The sequence below is a fragment of the Glandiceps talaboti genome, chromosome 7, assembly GCF_964340395.1.
Source record: "Glandiceps talaboti chromosome 7, keGlaTala1.1, whole genome shotgun sequence".
In the NCBI taxonomy this organism is placed as follows: Eukaryota; Metazoa; Hemichordata; class Enteropneusta; family Spengelidae; genus Glandiceps; species Glandiceps talaboti.
Genome location: NC_135555.1, coordinates 21,241,828 through 21,259,173, shown reverse-complemented (window position 1 = coordinate 21,259,173; position 17,346 = coordinate 21,241,828). Strand labels below are relative to the sequence as shown.

General features: G+C 34.3%; 1 protein-coding gene across 1 annotated transcript in view; it reads right to left on the bottom strand.

Annotated features, from left to right (window-relative positions):
• Positions 1–987: 987 nt before the first annotated feature.
• LOC144437848 (phagosome assembly factor 1-like) overlaps positions 988–17,346 on the bottom strand; it is a 32,715-nt gene continuing 16,356 nt past the window's right edge. Inside the window, exons 4-13 of the mRNA XM_078126876.1 lie at positions 15,232–15,275; positions 9,773–9,932; positions 8,494–8,600; positions 7,802–7,914; positions 5,737–5,870; positions 4,985–5,068; positions 4,467–4,549; positions 2,921–3,017; positions 1,873–2,004; positions 988–1,269 (exon numbers count right to left, since the gene is read on the bottom strand). Of these exons, the coding sequence (XP_077983002.1) occupies positions 1,192–1,269; positions 1,873–2,004; positions 2,921–3,017; positions 4,467–4,549; positions 4,985–5,068; positions 5,737–5,870; positions 7,802–7,914; positions 8,494–8,600; positions 9,773–9,932; positions 15,232–15,275 (1,032 nt within the window). The 3' untranslated portion in view covers positions 988–1,191. The remainder of the gene's footprint in view (positions 1,270–1,872; positions 2,005–2,920; positions 3,018–4,466; positions 4,550–4,984; positions 5,069–5,736; positions 5,871–7,801; positions 7,915–8,493; positions 8,601–9,772; positions 9,933–15,231; positions 15,276–17,346) is intronic.

The following is a 17,346-nucleotide window of genomic DNA, read 5'->3' as shown; positions in this document are numbered from 1 at the left end:
CAATAACAATGGCTCTTTCATGGGATTTCCAAAATCATGAATAATTCATCTTCTGTGAAATGGTGGCATTTTTATTAAATCATGTGACAGCCCACAATTTGGTAATTTCATTTTGATGGAATGCTTTTGAAATTTAAAATGGACATACCACAATGACGCTGTGCGGTCAACCTCAAATATTTCACAAAAATTCAATCTATCTTGGAGACAGTATCTGAGAACAACCTAATCACACAGACAATATTTGAATAATGTCAAGTTATGAACTGTAAATGCGACTGTTACATAGGATTATCTAACAGTCCTTCTGAATGTATGGTGCCCTCTAGTGGTACATTAGAGCAATGATATTTGGGTTTATTTCTAGTACTGCATCAGAATAATTTAGCATTGGTTCCTTTATGTCCTTTTAGTGGTAACTGGGAAGTTTTGCAAACCCTGCTCAAACATCGACTGGGGAATGCTTGATAAAAAAAGTAGACCGGGTGACAGTAGTATGCAAGTATGTAATGGCAGAGACTAAAGTAACAATCACATAAGTAACATGAGTACAGTAACATGTTCTAACAGAAATCCATTCATACATCTTGGCTAACCAATGCATAATAGAACCTGACCAAGATAGGAAACAAACAGCAGTTGCTGAGCTTCAATAAAATCAACAACCTAGCCTATCTAAGCAGCTGACTATCTTGATTCTACTCTTGTTCTGATCTCATCACTATGCATGGTATGACTTCTGGGTACAAATGGCTTAACATCATCACTAGGGCGATCTCACTACCAAGACCACTATTTGACTTGGGTAAAATTGCACCATTTGAGTTACGTCACAAATGCTCAATTGCACCACTAGAGGGCACTATTTATACAAAAGGGCAAGTCTGTACAACCTAGGACATCATACAATGGCAGCTAATTACACTGTAGTGCTGATTACATAACGAATATCCCTGACATCTACAGCATAACTTATCACTATCTCTCGGTCTCATTTTGATTCAAAACTACCTTGAAAAGTACACAAAGCAAATATACATTGTACTTGCTTTATTTACATAGATAAATTATAATAACATCATTTCATTGCACTTCACCACATCATGGGTTTAGGTATAATGTTTGCATCAGTTTAGTTGACGTCTGTTTGTCTGTCTGTCTTCTAATTTCTCCTAGGCAGTGAATTCTATATCATATATCGTCCCTCATATCTCTATCTTTCCTTCCTTCATACAGAGTCACTGATGCTATATGGTTGTTTGGCATCACCTGAAACCAATAAAGAGACAATGGATAGTGTTACAGAATGTAACATTTAACATTTAACATTTATTTCATTTCTAAAGCGCTTCCTCTATTTAAAAGAAAATATTCAAAAGCGCTGCACAATAAGTTAAAAGAGACATTTGATAAGTTAAAAGAGACATTTAAGAAATACTGTAAAAAAAAAAAAAAAACCTACTACATACCGACTACTACATTTATTTCTTATAATTCTATTTTCCTGACAAAGCAAGTGGAGTTCAAATACAATGGCCACCATGTACCAAACGTCATGTAATCCTTGTTCCAGGGGCACAGCCTTGAACCAACTCAACTCAATGAAATATTCTGTAGTTAAACAATGGCAACTTTTCTTGATTTTACTACATAACAAAATATTACTACTCATAATACTTTCATTTACACTCAGACTCATATCTACCTTATTTTATGATAAACAAAAACAAGTAAACAACAAACAACAGTAATACTAAACTCTGAGAAGAAAAGTCTTAGAGGTGGACTTATTATGAGGCAGAAGGTCACCATAGTCAATCTATTGTCATTTCACAAGTCCTTACGAATGTGACCACCAATAGTCTTACTTACCTCAACAATCATGTGATTGACACCATAACAAAATGTGGATCCAAATGGATTGGTCGAGTTTGTTGATGATGCTCTGTTTAACACCACTGGTTTATGCGATGGTGTTAGAAGCAGTTCTTGAACTTGGTCCCACTATATCAAAGAAAAAACAAACAATCTAAATTAATGTCAGCATATGTACGTCATTAGGTTAAAAAAAAAGAGAAGAGAATTGTTTCTGGTCAGTGTGTGCATCACTTAAATACCCCCGTCTCAATTTTTGTGTGTGTGTTTGTGCAGCCCATGCAGTCTGCAGATCCAAGGGAAAACAAAAAAAATATCCCTCCCCTGCATTAATTGCTACTTCGGTGAAGACAACTGCAGGACCAATCATGAACAAGCAAATGACATCTGCCCCAAATACATACTTGCTCTAAAGTACTAGACAAAAAGAACAACAACTGCCATAAATAGGAGATTGAGTGACAGGTTTGTTGAGAATTAAAAAAAAAATTGGCTTGTCGCACCATTTTACACAATATGTCCTGACCAGAAACAATTTATTGGCCTTAGTTCAACTACTTGCATATTCACTCTTGCATTCACCCAATAACCAACTCACATTCGCCCCCCCCCTCCCCCTCCCCCTCCACCCAAACACTCCATCCACCCACAATCATCCATCCATCAATCCATCCATCAAACAGCAGACATGGGTCACTATTTGACTTCTCACAAATGGAAAGTTTACTCATCAAGTAACAGTGGGAATTTCAATATATTTGGACAGATTATTTCACAAATGTCATTTTCAAATCATAAACTGAACATTTTCAGTATTTTCAAAGAGTGAATCTACTTTGAATATCTGTTGCACACAATCTAGTGGCACAAGAAGATTATTTTTCTACTCTTTTTACCACAAATATTAAATTACATTTTAATACATCACAAAAATGCAATTTGTATGTGTTGAATTGAAGAAATCAAATCAACTTCAGTATATCCCAATTTTCAAGATATAAGAAACCCTTCAACTACTGCAGCTAGCAGTGACTTTGCTACATACCTTTGAAAATGCAGTGAGAACTAGAGGTTCTTCTGTACCAACAGCTCTAGAACCTCGGATGACTGGTATAGGAATTCTAAAATCACACCTATAGTACCTACAAGACAAAACACAAATACTACTGATTTATCTTTGTATAGAAGAGGTTGAAATCAGCTCTGTCCACATTCAAATCTACCTATGGTACATGATGTAGTTTATAAACAAAATATAGCACACATAATACTGGGTCATCATTAAATGCTGGACTTTGAAATTAGCAATGTCTATGTCGATATGTTATTAATAGAGAGTTTCGGCTACACGTTCAACGTGTACGCGCACGTGTGACGTAGGAGATTTTGTGTTACTACGTCGCAATTTTGACCTACTTATCTGCGTACTGACAAGTTTCGCGGGCGTTTCGAACGTGGCGACGGCTGTTTACACGTAAGTAAACAACGTGAAATTTCTTTTAAAATTTTTTGTAAAATAATCACTAATATTATCAAAAATGTTGATGCTTTTAGCAAGGTTGACCCTTCACAACATAATACACCACAGTAATTTTGTTTTCCTTGATAAAATATTTAAAATGCAGCCTTGAATCTGTGGCTGCCTTCACGTAACTGATTTCGCACAGAAATCACAATGTACGATGATGACTGTCGCTGCAATCTTCAAGATACTACAGGGTGATTTTATTGTGAACATACGAGATTATTCACGTAAATATATCTGCTTAATTATTTGTCTTGTCATAATGTCGAGCCATACGGTTATTGTCATTGCCCTATTTATGTCATATAACCAAAACATTAATGTAATATTTAGGCTAACCATGTAATCTGTTATTGATATACGTAAACGGCTAGCCGAAGCAAAATTAGGTCACAGCTGATACGCGAACGTGAACGTGAGTGAGTTGCGCGTTCGCGTACACGTTGAACGTGTAGCCGAAACTCTCTAATATTAGTACATGGTAGATAAACCATAACCACTCATATTACTAATTTATTGCCATATTGTATATTTCAAAATCAACAAATTATGTATTTTGTCCAAAATAAACCTGGTATATAAAACATACAACACACACACTTCACTGCATCATCATCATCATCACCATCATCATCATCATCATCATCATCATCATCATCATTATATGGTAGACATTGAAATCAACAATGTGTTTGCCCAAACATTAACTTAAGTGGGTAAAACATACAACACACACATCACAGTGTATTTTTTTGGTAGACATTGAAATCAACACAGTCTATGTTCACTGCAACTTCATCATACAATATATACAGTTGGATATTATTGCTTGATATAATTTTCTCTCATCAATTTTGACATTTAAAAAAAAACGCTTTAATCTGATAAAACTATCACAACTTCTAATTTCATCAATGAAATATTCCTTTTTGATAAATTTCACAACCTGTTTTAAAAAAAATTTAATATAAGATTTTATAATGTCTCAGTCCTTGAAGAACACAGCACATTTTGATTTGTGGCTATTAGTGCATATACACATAATTAAAAGTCCAACTTTACTTACATATTGAAATTAAAATGTCCAGGATAATTGGTCTGTAGTACAAATTTCTTGACAGTGTGAGTACTGGCATCAAATAGAATATCCTGTAAATGATATGTATGTTAGAAATGAATACCTGTGATTCTGTCATCTTTCACAACTGTATAAAATTAAAATTCTCTATGCTTTACAAGTACAGTGTATGTGAGATGAACACAAAATGATCTTACATCAGTAAAAGGAAAAGTCTAGTCAGACACATTTCTGCTTTGAGTACACATTTATATCAACGTTAACTTGTCTACAATTTGAGTGATAAAATAGTACCTTGATATTTCATTCAACTTGTACAAAAGTCCTACTGCACTTGACATGTGTTCAGCCATTTTGGGAATTTCCTGCAAGGGTTTATGGGAAAACCTCAGGTGATGACATCATTGTTTACCCAAATTTGTTTCTCTTCACACTCTTTTAATTTGTATTTTCATGGAAGGATATTTCTATAAAGTTTGTAAGGTAATAATTGTGAGAAAACTTACCACACCAAGTGTGAAATAGTTAAAGAAGTAATCCGAATTCTTGGCAGGGGCTAGCTTCTTGGCAGATGATGAATGAATTCTCATCTATGAAAAAAACCCAAACGATATAATACAATACGATATAGCAGACTAACACAAGTACCTTCAACATACATATACATGCTGTTATACTGGACAAACTTTTGTATCTATCTTTACCATCAGTTTTACAAATCATCATCATTTCAAAGGGAAATTAAAAAAAAAAATTCCTACCTTCAAAAAAGGTGTATGACTGAAAAAAATATCTTTTAAGATTATTGATGAAGATTTTTGTGGTTTTAATCTCTTGGAACAATTTTGACATACGACTAGATAACTCAAAACAGTTTACAAATGTCTACTTAGATATTATTCCACAATATTTTTCATCATTATGAAAAGAAAAATAAGAACAACCTAAGGGGCCTTGGCACTAAGTCACGAGACAAGTAGTGACAAATCCTTAGGTCACAAGTATTTTCTGGCTGAATGAAGAAAAATATTGGTGAATAATATAATTATACATCCACAAGCATAATTTATAACAAAAGAGGAAAATGATGGCGATTTGGAACATTTTTTTTGAGCATTGTATTGTAGACATGGGTTGTCGTGACATAGAACGACCAGGGTATATAATCTATATTTTCTGTTCAAAGACAATAACTTGGCTTATGCATGGTATAATTGTGAATAAAAGTAATACACTTTGAGACAAAAAATATTCTGACCTTGTCTTCAGACTTGTAGAATATTTTAGTTGGTGATCCTAAAGATGAACAAATGTCTTCAGGTTTATCACCAAATTTAACAGTCCTGTCCAATAGTCTCCTTCTTTGTTCTGATATTTTACCTGGTCCAGATCCTATAATAAACACAATATCTGTCTTATTTTCCATTGTCAGACAGACAGATAGACAGACAGACAGACAGACAGACAGACAGACAGACAGATAGATCAGATGGACGGAAAGACAGAAAGAAAGACAGAGACAGATAGATGGATGGACAGACAGACACAGGCAGACAGACAGCAAGAAAGATAGACAGACAAAAAGTAAGTAATTCCCTAAAGGTCACATATCTTACTTTAATATGTTTCTGAGAAAGGTCTTGTCTCAACAGAAAAAAGATTTGACAAGTAAAATGTCATAAGATTACTGACCAATACCACAGGAGTGTTATTTAATGTAGCAAAATCTCACAGGAAAAATATAACTGGAAAAATTGAAAACTGACATGGACACCAAACCATACACTGATAAGAATACGTAAGTCAAATCTAAGATTTCATATCTGTGATACAGATGTCACAACCAATCCCCCCTGACCTTTACAGTCAGCAGATTCAGTAAGTCTGACAAAACCATTACTATGCTAGTCACACACTTCCTATAAACATTTCAGATAATTGTAGTGTATTCATTTTGAAACTTGTACACTGTCTAAAACATGCTGTAGAGACATTAATAGCAAAGGTTAATTCTACCATCAAATGATTAATCTGTGATAGGCTACAATGGTCAGTACATGGGTCACATACAAATGCTAATTTATCTTTCAGTAAATGGCAGTTCAGTGAATTTGTATGACCTACGGTTTACGTACAAATCTGTCTAATTTCACAGTCAACTTAAGTTTCCAGCCAACAGCTGTGTAATGCCTACACATAAAACCGTATTCTGACTCCAACAACACAAATAGCATACTACTTGTATTATCAAATATGTAATATTTTTACTCACAGTCACAAAATAGCAATGTTTTACATTTAACATGAACCAAGACTCCAAAAAACATTAATTCTCACATGTGGCATATACAATAGCGTACAATTCTTTGGTGACAAATTTTGTATTTTGACTTTTAAGTTTTAATCTGGTTGGTGAAATTAGTTACTCTGGACATGTATAAATAATATATAAAATAATATTACCTAAATGGTATTAAAACAGATATTACACATACATTAAAAATTGTCATTACACACATTCAACATTGTTGGGCATCACAGTTTCAAACTGAGTCACATAGTATTTTTTCATATCATAGACATGTACCGGTAACTTTGTCTTGTTTTATACATGTACATAGTCATACATTGTGTATATGGTATCTGTAGCTTACAATTTAATACCGTAGAATAGTTTTAAGTGTTTATTATTCACAGCTTTGAATTGAATTGGATCAAATTACAGACTAGGTTTTAGACAGTATTCCTAGATGTATTTTATCTGTGTCTTGCTTTATAAGTATTTGTATAGCAGCTGACTGTACAACCTTCTGTCGTCCCTCAGGAGTTAGTAATGTGTTGAAATAAGTAAGATTGAGTGTTAGACAATCATGTAAGTGTACTTTAATAGCTTTATTCCATGTACATAAACCGAGTGTACCGGTATGTTAGTCTGTAAGATACATTTCATATGGGTGTATAGTTAAATTCTGATACTACGCTATTTTACACAGCCTCTAAAACCAGATTGCCATCATCCATGTAATGTGGTATTAAGTGAATGTTGATGTCTAAACGGGTTGAGAGGTAATTTCTTCCAAAGTTTATATAAAGTCGTCATTCAAAAGACTGAACACTTATAGTGCAGAAACCACAGACTGTGGCAGACTGTTCCAAATATTCACACTTCTGAGCACAATAAAGTATTTACGCATGACGAGCCAAGTATGTTCTAGTATCAAAGTCATGCTGCGCTAACACCTACACTACATCACTAGTGAATTTAATAGGGCAGTAAGACACGTCTTTTCTTATAGATTAGCTAGATTTATGTTTGCACTCACCTTCTGTTGTTAGAATAAACTTCAGTCCCGATGGTATATCATTCTCAAACAAAACCACAACTGACTCTGTATATACATTGCCATGGAAACAGCTCAAAGGCATAGGTGGTGGTCTAAATGACAAGGACAGACATTATTATTACATATGTACCAGCGATTCATATGCATACTTGTTGTTTTTGTACGACATCAAGAGATCAAAAAACATTCTCATTTTTAGCATAACTGATGACTGCTTGATTAAAAGTGTTAATTTCATTGTGCTGCTAATCTACATTCGTTTCCAAAAAACAATAACTCTTACAGTCCCCCTCAACTACTTTACTTTTGTGTTAGTTAGGATATGTTTTGTTAAATTATGACTTAGAAGGTAAAGGTCTAGGTTATATATGAAGATACTGGTTTATACAAAGGTAACATCTTATTCTATAGGAGTTAGACACTTGAATGAAATCTGTAGTTCTTTTGGTTCTAGAGCTGTTACAAAAATTGTTGATTTTGAAACCCAATATGGTTGTAATTCAGTACAAAAAATGATGAGCACCAACATTAGTACATGTAGGTGTGTGTCTCTCCCTTGTTCTTATTACCTGTGCACAAGATCTTATATAATATTCATACTACTTCAAAAGCTGAGTAAAGCATAAACAGTGCTTCAGACTATGGAATAGTAACTCAGTAAAAGGACTTACTTTGTATCAGCTAAACTATTACCAGTGTATATGCACATACGTGATACTACCGGAGAGGCACCATTAGGAAACTGTAGTGAACTCAAATAACCATGTGTATAATGTGGCTGCAAAGGAAACACAGATTTAGGAAACTATGATAAAATGAACTGAATAAGTCTATAGTGTGGTTGGAAAGGAAAATAGATTGGAAGCTACACGTATGATAAAATGAACTGAAAAAGTGTACATTTGTATAGTGTGGTTGGAAAGGAAAATAGATTGGGAGCTACATGTATGATAAAATGAACTGAATAAGTGTATAGTGTGGTTGGAAAGGAAAATAGATTGGAAGCTACATGTATGATAAAATGAACTGAATAAGTGTATAGTGTGGTTGGAAAGGAAAATAGATTGGAAGCTACATGTATGATAAAATGAACTGAAAAAGTGTACAGTGTGGTTGGAAAGGAAAATAGATTGGAAGCTACATGTATGATAAAATGAACTGAATAAGTGTATAGTGTGGTTGGAAAGGAAAATAGATTGGATACTATGATAAAATGAATAGGTGTATAGTGTGATTGGAAAGGAAAATTTCAGAAAAGACCTAATTGTATGCAATTGAAAACTTCAACCTTGAATATTTCAAATTCATGCCTTTTGCATGTGATCATAATGTGTTACAAGACTCCATTTATGGTAAAGTTTGCATGTACAAATAAGGCAAACCAAAGTTACCCATGCTTCAGATATGGCATGTTACTAGCTATATGAATGTGAGGTCTTTAAGTTTCCACCTAAAAGTAGACTTAAAATGTTCACCCTGAGTTGGAGTATGAAGGTATACATAGAATTTGAAACACAGATTACAAAGTATTTTAAAGTTACTAAAGAATAGTATAAATTTCATGAATGTTTAGAGTCAAGTACTAAGTAGTTAATTCATATAATAGCAGGAAGTGTATTAAATGTGAATTACACCTTGGTGTGACATCAACTGGGGTGCATCTTGACAAATATACCAAATGATAGCAAAGTCTATGGCAGATTTAAATAATTTCATGCATATGCAATATGTGGATCCAATCATAATACTCAGAGTGATCATGTGATGACCACTATCCAATAGTAGAATGCTGATTATGTAGGGAGGTGTTAGACATTCTTACTAGTTTGAAATACTCTGTAATATGTGATACAAATTCCTGTGTAGCTGAGTCTACTTCATACTCCATCAGACACCTCAAGTTTGAAGTCCATCACAAATAAAAGGAGAACCAAAGATTAGAATTCTTACCTCAAATTTGGAGTCTATTGGAAAGGAGAATGAAAGTCCTCGGAAGTTGAGGATAAAAAGTTGATGTGCAGAATCATAAATGCCAGGATGTGTTGCTCCAAATGATTGGTCAATTTGATCTATCGTTGGTATGACTTGTGGTGAATTAAAATGAACACCACTGAAATGAAAATAGGCATATAAAAGAGAGACAGTTCATAATTCAGATATATCTATAAATACTACATACTGGGGACTTATTTATTTCCAGGTAAGAATTTCTTGAAAGCTGATTTATGGAATTCAAAACAGGATTATTTAGTACTTAACTTCATGAGAAAAGTCAAAATATCACAATGATTGCCTCAAAGTCTAATGACATGTCAGTTCCCAAGGTATTTTACAAGTATTCCCTACCAGTGTTTTGTTAAATTTAAAAGGTGGTAACTATATTGGGGGTAGAATCTAACTTTGCTCCCAAGGTATTTTATCAGATTCCCTACTACCATATTTTTTCTTCTGTTTGGGGTGGCAAGTACCATAGGTAAACTCTTGCATGTACTTAGTTCCCAAGTCAAATTACCAGGGTTCCCCATCATTTTTTAAGAATGGTAAGTACTGGTACATAAAATCCTGAGGTATGCTACCAGTGTTCTCCACTATAAATTATGTGTATCAAGTATCAATACGCAAGTTTTATCAGACCTCACCCTCTCCTAGCCAATACTGTGATTTTCAAACCTTGGTACACACACTTTACATCATGTGACTTAGACACCGCTGCATAATGCAGCATCAAATTCATAGTACACAAGAATAACATGACAGAACTCTATGAATCACAAGTGTAAGTGTGGCATACTTGGGATATTTGCACAAGCACAAGTGTAGTGAATGAAAACACTGCAAGCATGAGTGTAAATACAAATGTACCACACTGGAATTCACATCGAATGGGGTTCTGTTACTATTACATGTTTATCCGTAACAGCAAATTTCTGTAAAAAATATACTGTGCAATCCTGTGCTTTCAAGCACAACGAACAATCGTGCCCTCATCTGCATATTATTTCCCAGCAAGCACGCAATAATTTCTTTGGTAAAATATTGCACTGCAGTGCAAATACCACTAGTATGCCCACACATCAGTGCATTGTAGTGAATCTCTGGTACATATGTAATAATAGTATTTTATGATCATAATTCATAATTATAAGTGTCAGATTATATATTTTTTGTATATATGTAAGTGCTGAGCATTATAATTCACATACTAGTGAAGATTGAATGGTTATGTAGTCTACACAATGGAACAAAACAATTAATCATTGCACGATAGCCTCTAGATATTTTATTTGATCTCTTTACATGATTTTATCTGTTGAATGAGAAAGTCAGACACTTAGCTCATAGCATCAACTACACTAAGATTTATGTTTCCATCAGCTGACACATTGCCGAGTGTAAGAAGTCTAAGTGAACATTCTACATATACATGTATGTCATCATTAAACCTGGAGATAACGGTTACTAAATGAGAATGTGACTATATTGATAAGAAGTTCTAAGTGAAACTGTTAGTATATATCTCAAAATGCCATGACAACTTGCTAGAGTGTATTACAGGGTCTCAACATTACAGGTCAGAAAGCCAGAAACACATTTCTAAGTGAAGGTGTGAGCATGTTGATTCAAACTTCTAAGTGAAAGTGTCAGTATATTGCAATCCCATGACAACTTGCCCTGTGTAAGGGGTCTAAGTCGACATTTATATCAGAATGTCTACAGTGATAAATGTTTCGAAGTCAAACTTGTGAATATATTGTAACACCATGGAAACTTGGTTAGACACACAATATTTCAACTCCAAAGCCAGAAATATGACAATTTATTACCTAAGGTATTCATAAATCTCATGTCACCATAACAACGCATTAATGAAAGTATCAATACACATGTACATGTATGCACTGTAATCAACACTAACATAGTAACATTCCTGTACAGGTGTGTGACTGTTGTAATGGAATACCTGCCTATACTGATATACACTTTAAGTATAAAAATTGTAGAGAACACAGCCCCTTATATCACTTAAAATCAATGTTTCCAATAATTTCTTTTTAACAAGATGTTGGTAAAATAAATTCTAATTGTGAACACACTGCTCTGTGATGATAACTACTAACAAGCGACCTATCGGTCAGAATAGCTCCGCTGTTTTTTTTTTTAATTTAATTTTTTATTTTGGTGACATGTAGAAGTGGTTCAGGTCTTCACTATGCAGTTTTGTTTTAGCGATGCAATAAAGTGGTTAGTGGTTTCATATGATGTCTCACTATAAAACACATTTTACACAGAAGTTGGTAATGTATTGTACTTTTATACCATAGTCACCATTTTATAACAAAAATCTACTGTTATGAAAAATTGCACAAAATCTCAGAAAAAAATGACTGGGAAATGCACACAAGAAAAAGAAAAAAAGAGGATTTTGAGGTTGGCTATAAATAATTCCAGTGTCTTACAGCTGTAACCCTGGAAAATTTTAATGATGAATGAAATAAACTAGGGATCTAAAATAATTTTGAGGCAATTTGAATTTCAATTTTCTAACAAATTTACAAAGTCAACAACATTCAACTTGTACTAGTTGTGGTAGATATATATAGGGAAGAAATGTATTAATCGCCATCTTAGTTTCCGTACGGCGACAATCTCAAGTTAAGTACCCGGAAGAGAGTCATTCTCAGCCATACGTTACAGTGGTAACACTCGTTCATGTTCGGTTACCTTTCACAAAGAAAACACAACGAAATGGTTGAAATGATCTTTTTTTTTATTTCTTTTCATCACAACAACAAAATCTGCGTGATTGATCAAAAGTGTTGTAAACTAAACCAGAAAGAATTATCGGACTGGCTAAACTTCCCGATGAACTGGAGTAAGGTCCTACTACTTCCAAGTAAGCCTCGATAGTACTATAGTACGTGAGAAAATCGTCTCAAACTAGCGATACAACTTTCAAAATATAACTTGACATGTCTTCATTTGTTAGAGTTATACAATTCAAGACGGGTTTTCACTCGAAAACAACAATTCTGTGAATAATGACACTCTGAACGCAGCGATTTCTCGGACGATGTTACCACTGTAACGTATGGCTGACAACGACTTGCTTCCGGGTTAGTCCATCGTGCATACGGGTGGATTGTCGGCGATTAATACATACATCGTCTGATATTTTAATTCACAGTGTTTCTTGTGACCGGCGCCTGTCAGCAGACTCTGCCATTTTTTTCATCATTCCATTGTATTTCAACCTTGTACTTGACATTTCGCAATATTTATAATTCTCAACAAAATACCTCAACATGCCTCACTTCGCTCGTACTCAAAGCAGCCCCGCGCGGTATGATCACTGAGGTGACGGATCAACTCGTCCCAATTTCAACTCGTCCCATTTCAACTCGTCCCACTCAACTCGTCCAATTTTCAACTCGCCCCAATTTCAACTCGCCCCATTTTCAACTCGCCCCAACTCTTTACAATATAATTTACCTGTGCATGTATGAAATCGAATCTAGTAGTACTCAGTTTGGAGGGTGTGTGGTATCTCGTATTCCACTAATGAAGTACGAGGGAGAAGAGACACGTCTCAAAAACCCGTACGCGCGGAAGTCGTAAGCATGCCAGTCACTAATATTCTCCCTGGTTATTATCATTAAGCTTATTATTTCTTATTTGGGTTGTAAACATTAAGTCCTAAAAGTGTGAAAAGTGATATTCCATGACTGAGGAAAGTTGTTGTGCTAGTATAAGGTCTAGATCTACCAAACACTTAGCCAAAAGCCACACCACTTTCTGCTACGAAATGTTGCATTTGCTACGCTTCGACTGGCTACGTAGGTAAAATCATGTAAATGTTTCGGTCCCCGTACTTCGAGTCCATGTATCGTTTAGATTTATAAACGTTTACTAGTGTTGTTGGGGCGAGTTGAAAATGGGACGAGTTAAAAATGGGGCGAGTTGAAAATGGGGCGAGTTGAAATTGGGGCGAGTTGAAATGGGACGAGTTGAAAATGGGACGAAGTGAATCGCAATCGTACACTGATGACATGATGAGAGAGAACCTTTTCGGATTTACATGTAAAACGGGGAAAGATACGCAAAACATAATGCAAAGTCTAAAGCCAAATTAAAGTTGTAATTATTTTAATTATTTTTACTTGCCAAATATTTGCATTTTGGAAAGGCAAGACACGTTCATGTCGTTTAACTTTACATGTGAACTGTCGGCCATAACTTCAACCGCATGTCTGGCATGCCCTTCCTTACGCAAGTTGTCTGAATTCTGGTTCACTGTCATTCCAAATTGCACGACAATATAGAATTAACCACAAGTTACATGTTATCTGAAAACATCACACTTTTATAGTGGGTCTGAAGTGTGATTTTAGTGAGTACCAAGAACGTCCTGTGTTGATACTCAAGATGCTTGCTGTGGAAAATCGCTCGGTCAAATGAGGTCACCTTCAGCTTCTGGTCGAATCAGGATAGAGTATGCAAATAAGGACGTTGCGGACTGATTTGAAGTTTACAACCCTGTTTCGAACAAACGCTTGTCATTTGGGCGCCCAATGCGTAGAATTATGACTATAGCACATATTACATTGCTTGTTTGACGTCAATAGTGTCTTTTGAAAAGTGGCAGTTTACTTAAAGTCTCGTCGACTGATTTCCAATATGGCGTCGGTCATTATGCTCATTAACATATTCATTTTTTTTTCAAATTACAAAAAAAAAATCATAAAAAATAAAAATGAGGATGTGCTGACTTGAAATTAACAAATCTGAGTAAGCTACCCCCTGCGCATCAACACGCCAGATATCAAAGCAATCTAATAAGAGGTTTTCAAGGAGTTGATGAAAATGACATTTTATGAAAAAAAATCATAAAAAATTGAAAATGGCACAGATCAACTTGGCATGAACAAATCTGAATAGCCTCCCCCCAGGGAACATGCACACCAAATATCGAAGAATTCCGACTGTCACTTCCGGAGTAGATAGTAAAAATATAAAAGTTTGACGGACACCTATGATTCACTCTACTCTCTATACCTCAATACCCACCTATACCTAAAGCTACGCTTTCAGCTTTCGCTGACAGCGGAGCTAAAAAGTGAATGATGTACTGTTTAAAGTTTTGAATATATGATATGGATTTTAACTATATGTGTACGATGATAATGATCTGGAGAGTTTTATTAAAATCAAAGACCTTGGCATTTTACTTACTTACAATTTCAGCTACAAAGCGCAAGACCTTGGCATTTTACTTACTTACAATTTATTACAATTTCAGTATTTCTTAATCACCCCCCCCCCCCCCCCCCCATGCATATTGTTGAAACTGTCTCCTATTGAGGCTCATCAGTAAGTTTGAAACTATTACAATAAGGTGAAAGAATACTTACCAATACTTTAATTTCACTTTATTAAGGTTATAAACTTCAATAATCTGAAATAAACATTAGAAAATATCAACACCGTGTATGTGATTAAAATACAATTTATTTATCAACTAAGGTACAAAAGACAAAAAAAAAGGATGGTTGTTATCAAATACTTGACCAAAGCTTTCCACAGTTCACAGCCCATCATCTGGTTAGTAAAATTTTATTAAAATGTAAGAGTGAGGTTTATTTGTGTACTTTTAGTGCAATACTAGATATGTAGGGCATTTTTTTGAGATTGCGATGATGTGATAAGAAACATGTATAATCAAAAAAAAAAAAAAAAAAAAGACTTACAATCTTAAACCACATAAAGATGGTTTGGCTGGAACTAACAGTGAATCTGATTAAAATCCTAATCTAAGGCAGAAAGTTGTTCGATTCAATTGCAGTTAATACCTTTATTTTTGCTTGACTTGTCACAAGTAGAAAGCAGTAATCTATTGAATTACATGACTACATTTGTACGTGCACATGTTCATGTACTAACTGCTCCAAATCCTCAGATTTCAATCAGATTGGATTGGACCTCAGAGTCAAGTACTTATTTGTATACATCTAGTGAGTCAAAGTAACTGTAAAAACTATGGCATAATGGCCATGTACTGTACCATACATGTATGTGGACATCGCTTGCATTTGCTAGAAACCATCAGATTAGTGACAATACTAGAGAATTAATATCCCAAAACAATATACAGTATACATGTAGTTGGAACTTTATAGCACTTTCTGTTTATTTTTCTTATATTATTCATTTAAATGTATTTATCTTTATGCATTTCAATGTACAGCACAGTTTTCCCAATCAAGTTGAATGAACTATGTTGCAAAATGTACAAATAAACACACATCCATCAAAGATGGACAACAAACTTGACAAACAAACAGACAGACAGACAGACAGACAGACAGACAGACAGAACTCTTAGTGAAAAACACAGATAAGCATACATTTGTATAAGTACATATTACAGGTCTTATTTATTGCTAGTTTGTGGCAATTATCTCTCCAGGTCTCCTGTGAACATCTTGAAATGGATGTGAATCCAGGCTATAGCTAGATTTATAGCAGCAACCAATACTAATGAATACAAAATGTTATGCCACTACAAACATATCACAGTTCTAAGATCAGACTGTCAGTATTCATGGCCTATATTGAAGAACATAAACTACATTGTAATTCACAAACATAAAATCACATTTCAACAGATTCTACGTAGGCCTTCTTATATTTTCAAAATTTCAGTTCTCTGAAGCTCATTACGTCAACTTTGGATAGTCAATAGTGTTAGGTAATGTATGTATTTTTACTATAAATCATAAATATGCAGCAAGTACAACATCAGCAAACACAGAAAGATAAGAAGGTAAAAGCAACAGGATAATTAATTTCACATACACTATGCATTCTGTTTCTGACATAAGAAATATTACTATGCAAATTATATGAAATACAAATGCAGAAATACAAATGGTGACTCAAAGGGGTGGACAGTTGCATTGTGGTAGTTTACAACAAATGCTACAAATAGTAAAGATGTTTTGTTGACAACAGTCAATATCACAGGGATTACCTAGATAATATAAATTATATGGTTAAAATATTTGCATCAGTACGTGTACCAGATATATGCAAATATAACTATTAAATAGCTTTTATATTGAAGTAATAAGTTACAGTACCATATGGTAGGTAAATATTGATTAATAATAGAATGTGTGTTTTATTTATATCTCATTATCCTTACATGGAATTTCACTGTTGGGAGTTGAAATTTCAATATCATAATGGGAAATTATTCTACTAATTTTATTTGTTCATAGATGAAGATCAAAATCCTGTTTTTACCAACTTGTAGATTTTTATGTACAAACAAATGATCCATTCATTTTCATTCATACGGATCACTGTAAGTTTAACGACATTCTATCACTGCGGTAATATTTTCAAAACATCACAGTGTAGAAATAGAATGCAGTTACTGTAACTGTGTTAAGTACTTTATCAAACAAACAGTTGTGAATGACCTGTCTGTCACCTAATTATCATTTTTGTTAACATACATTTTA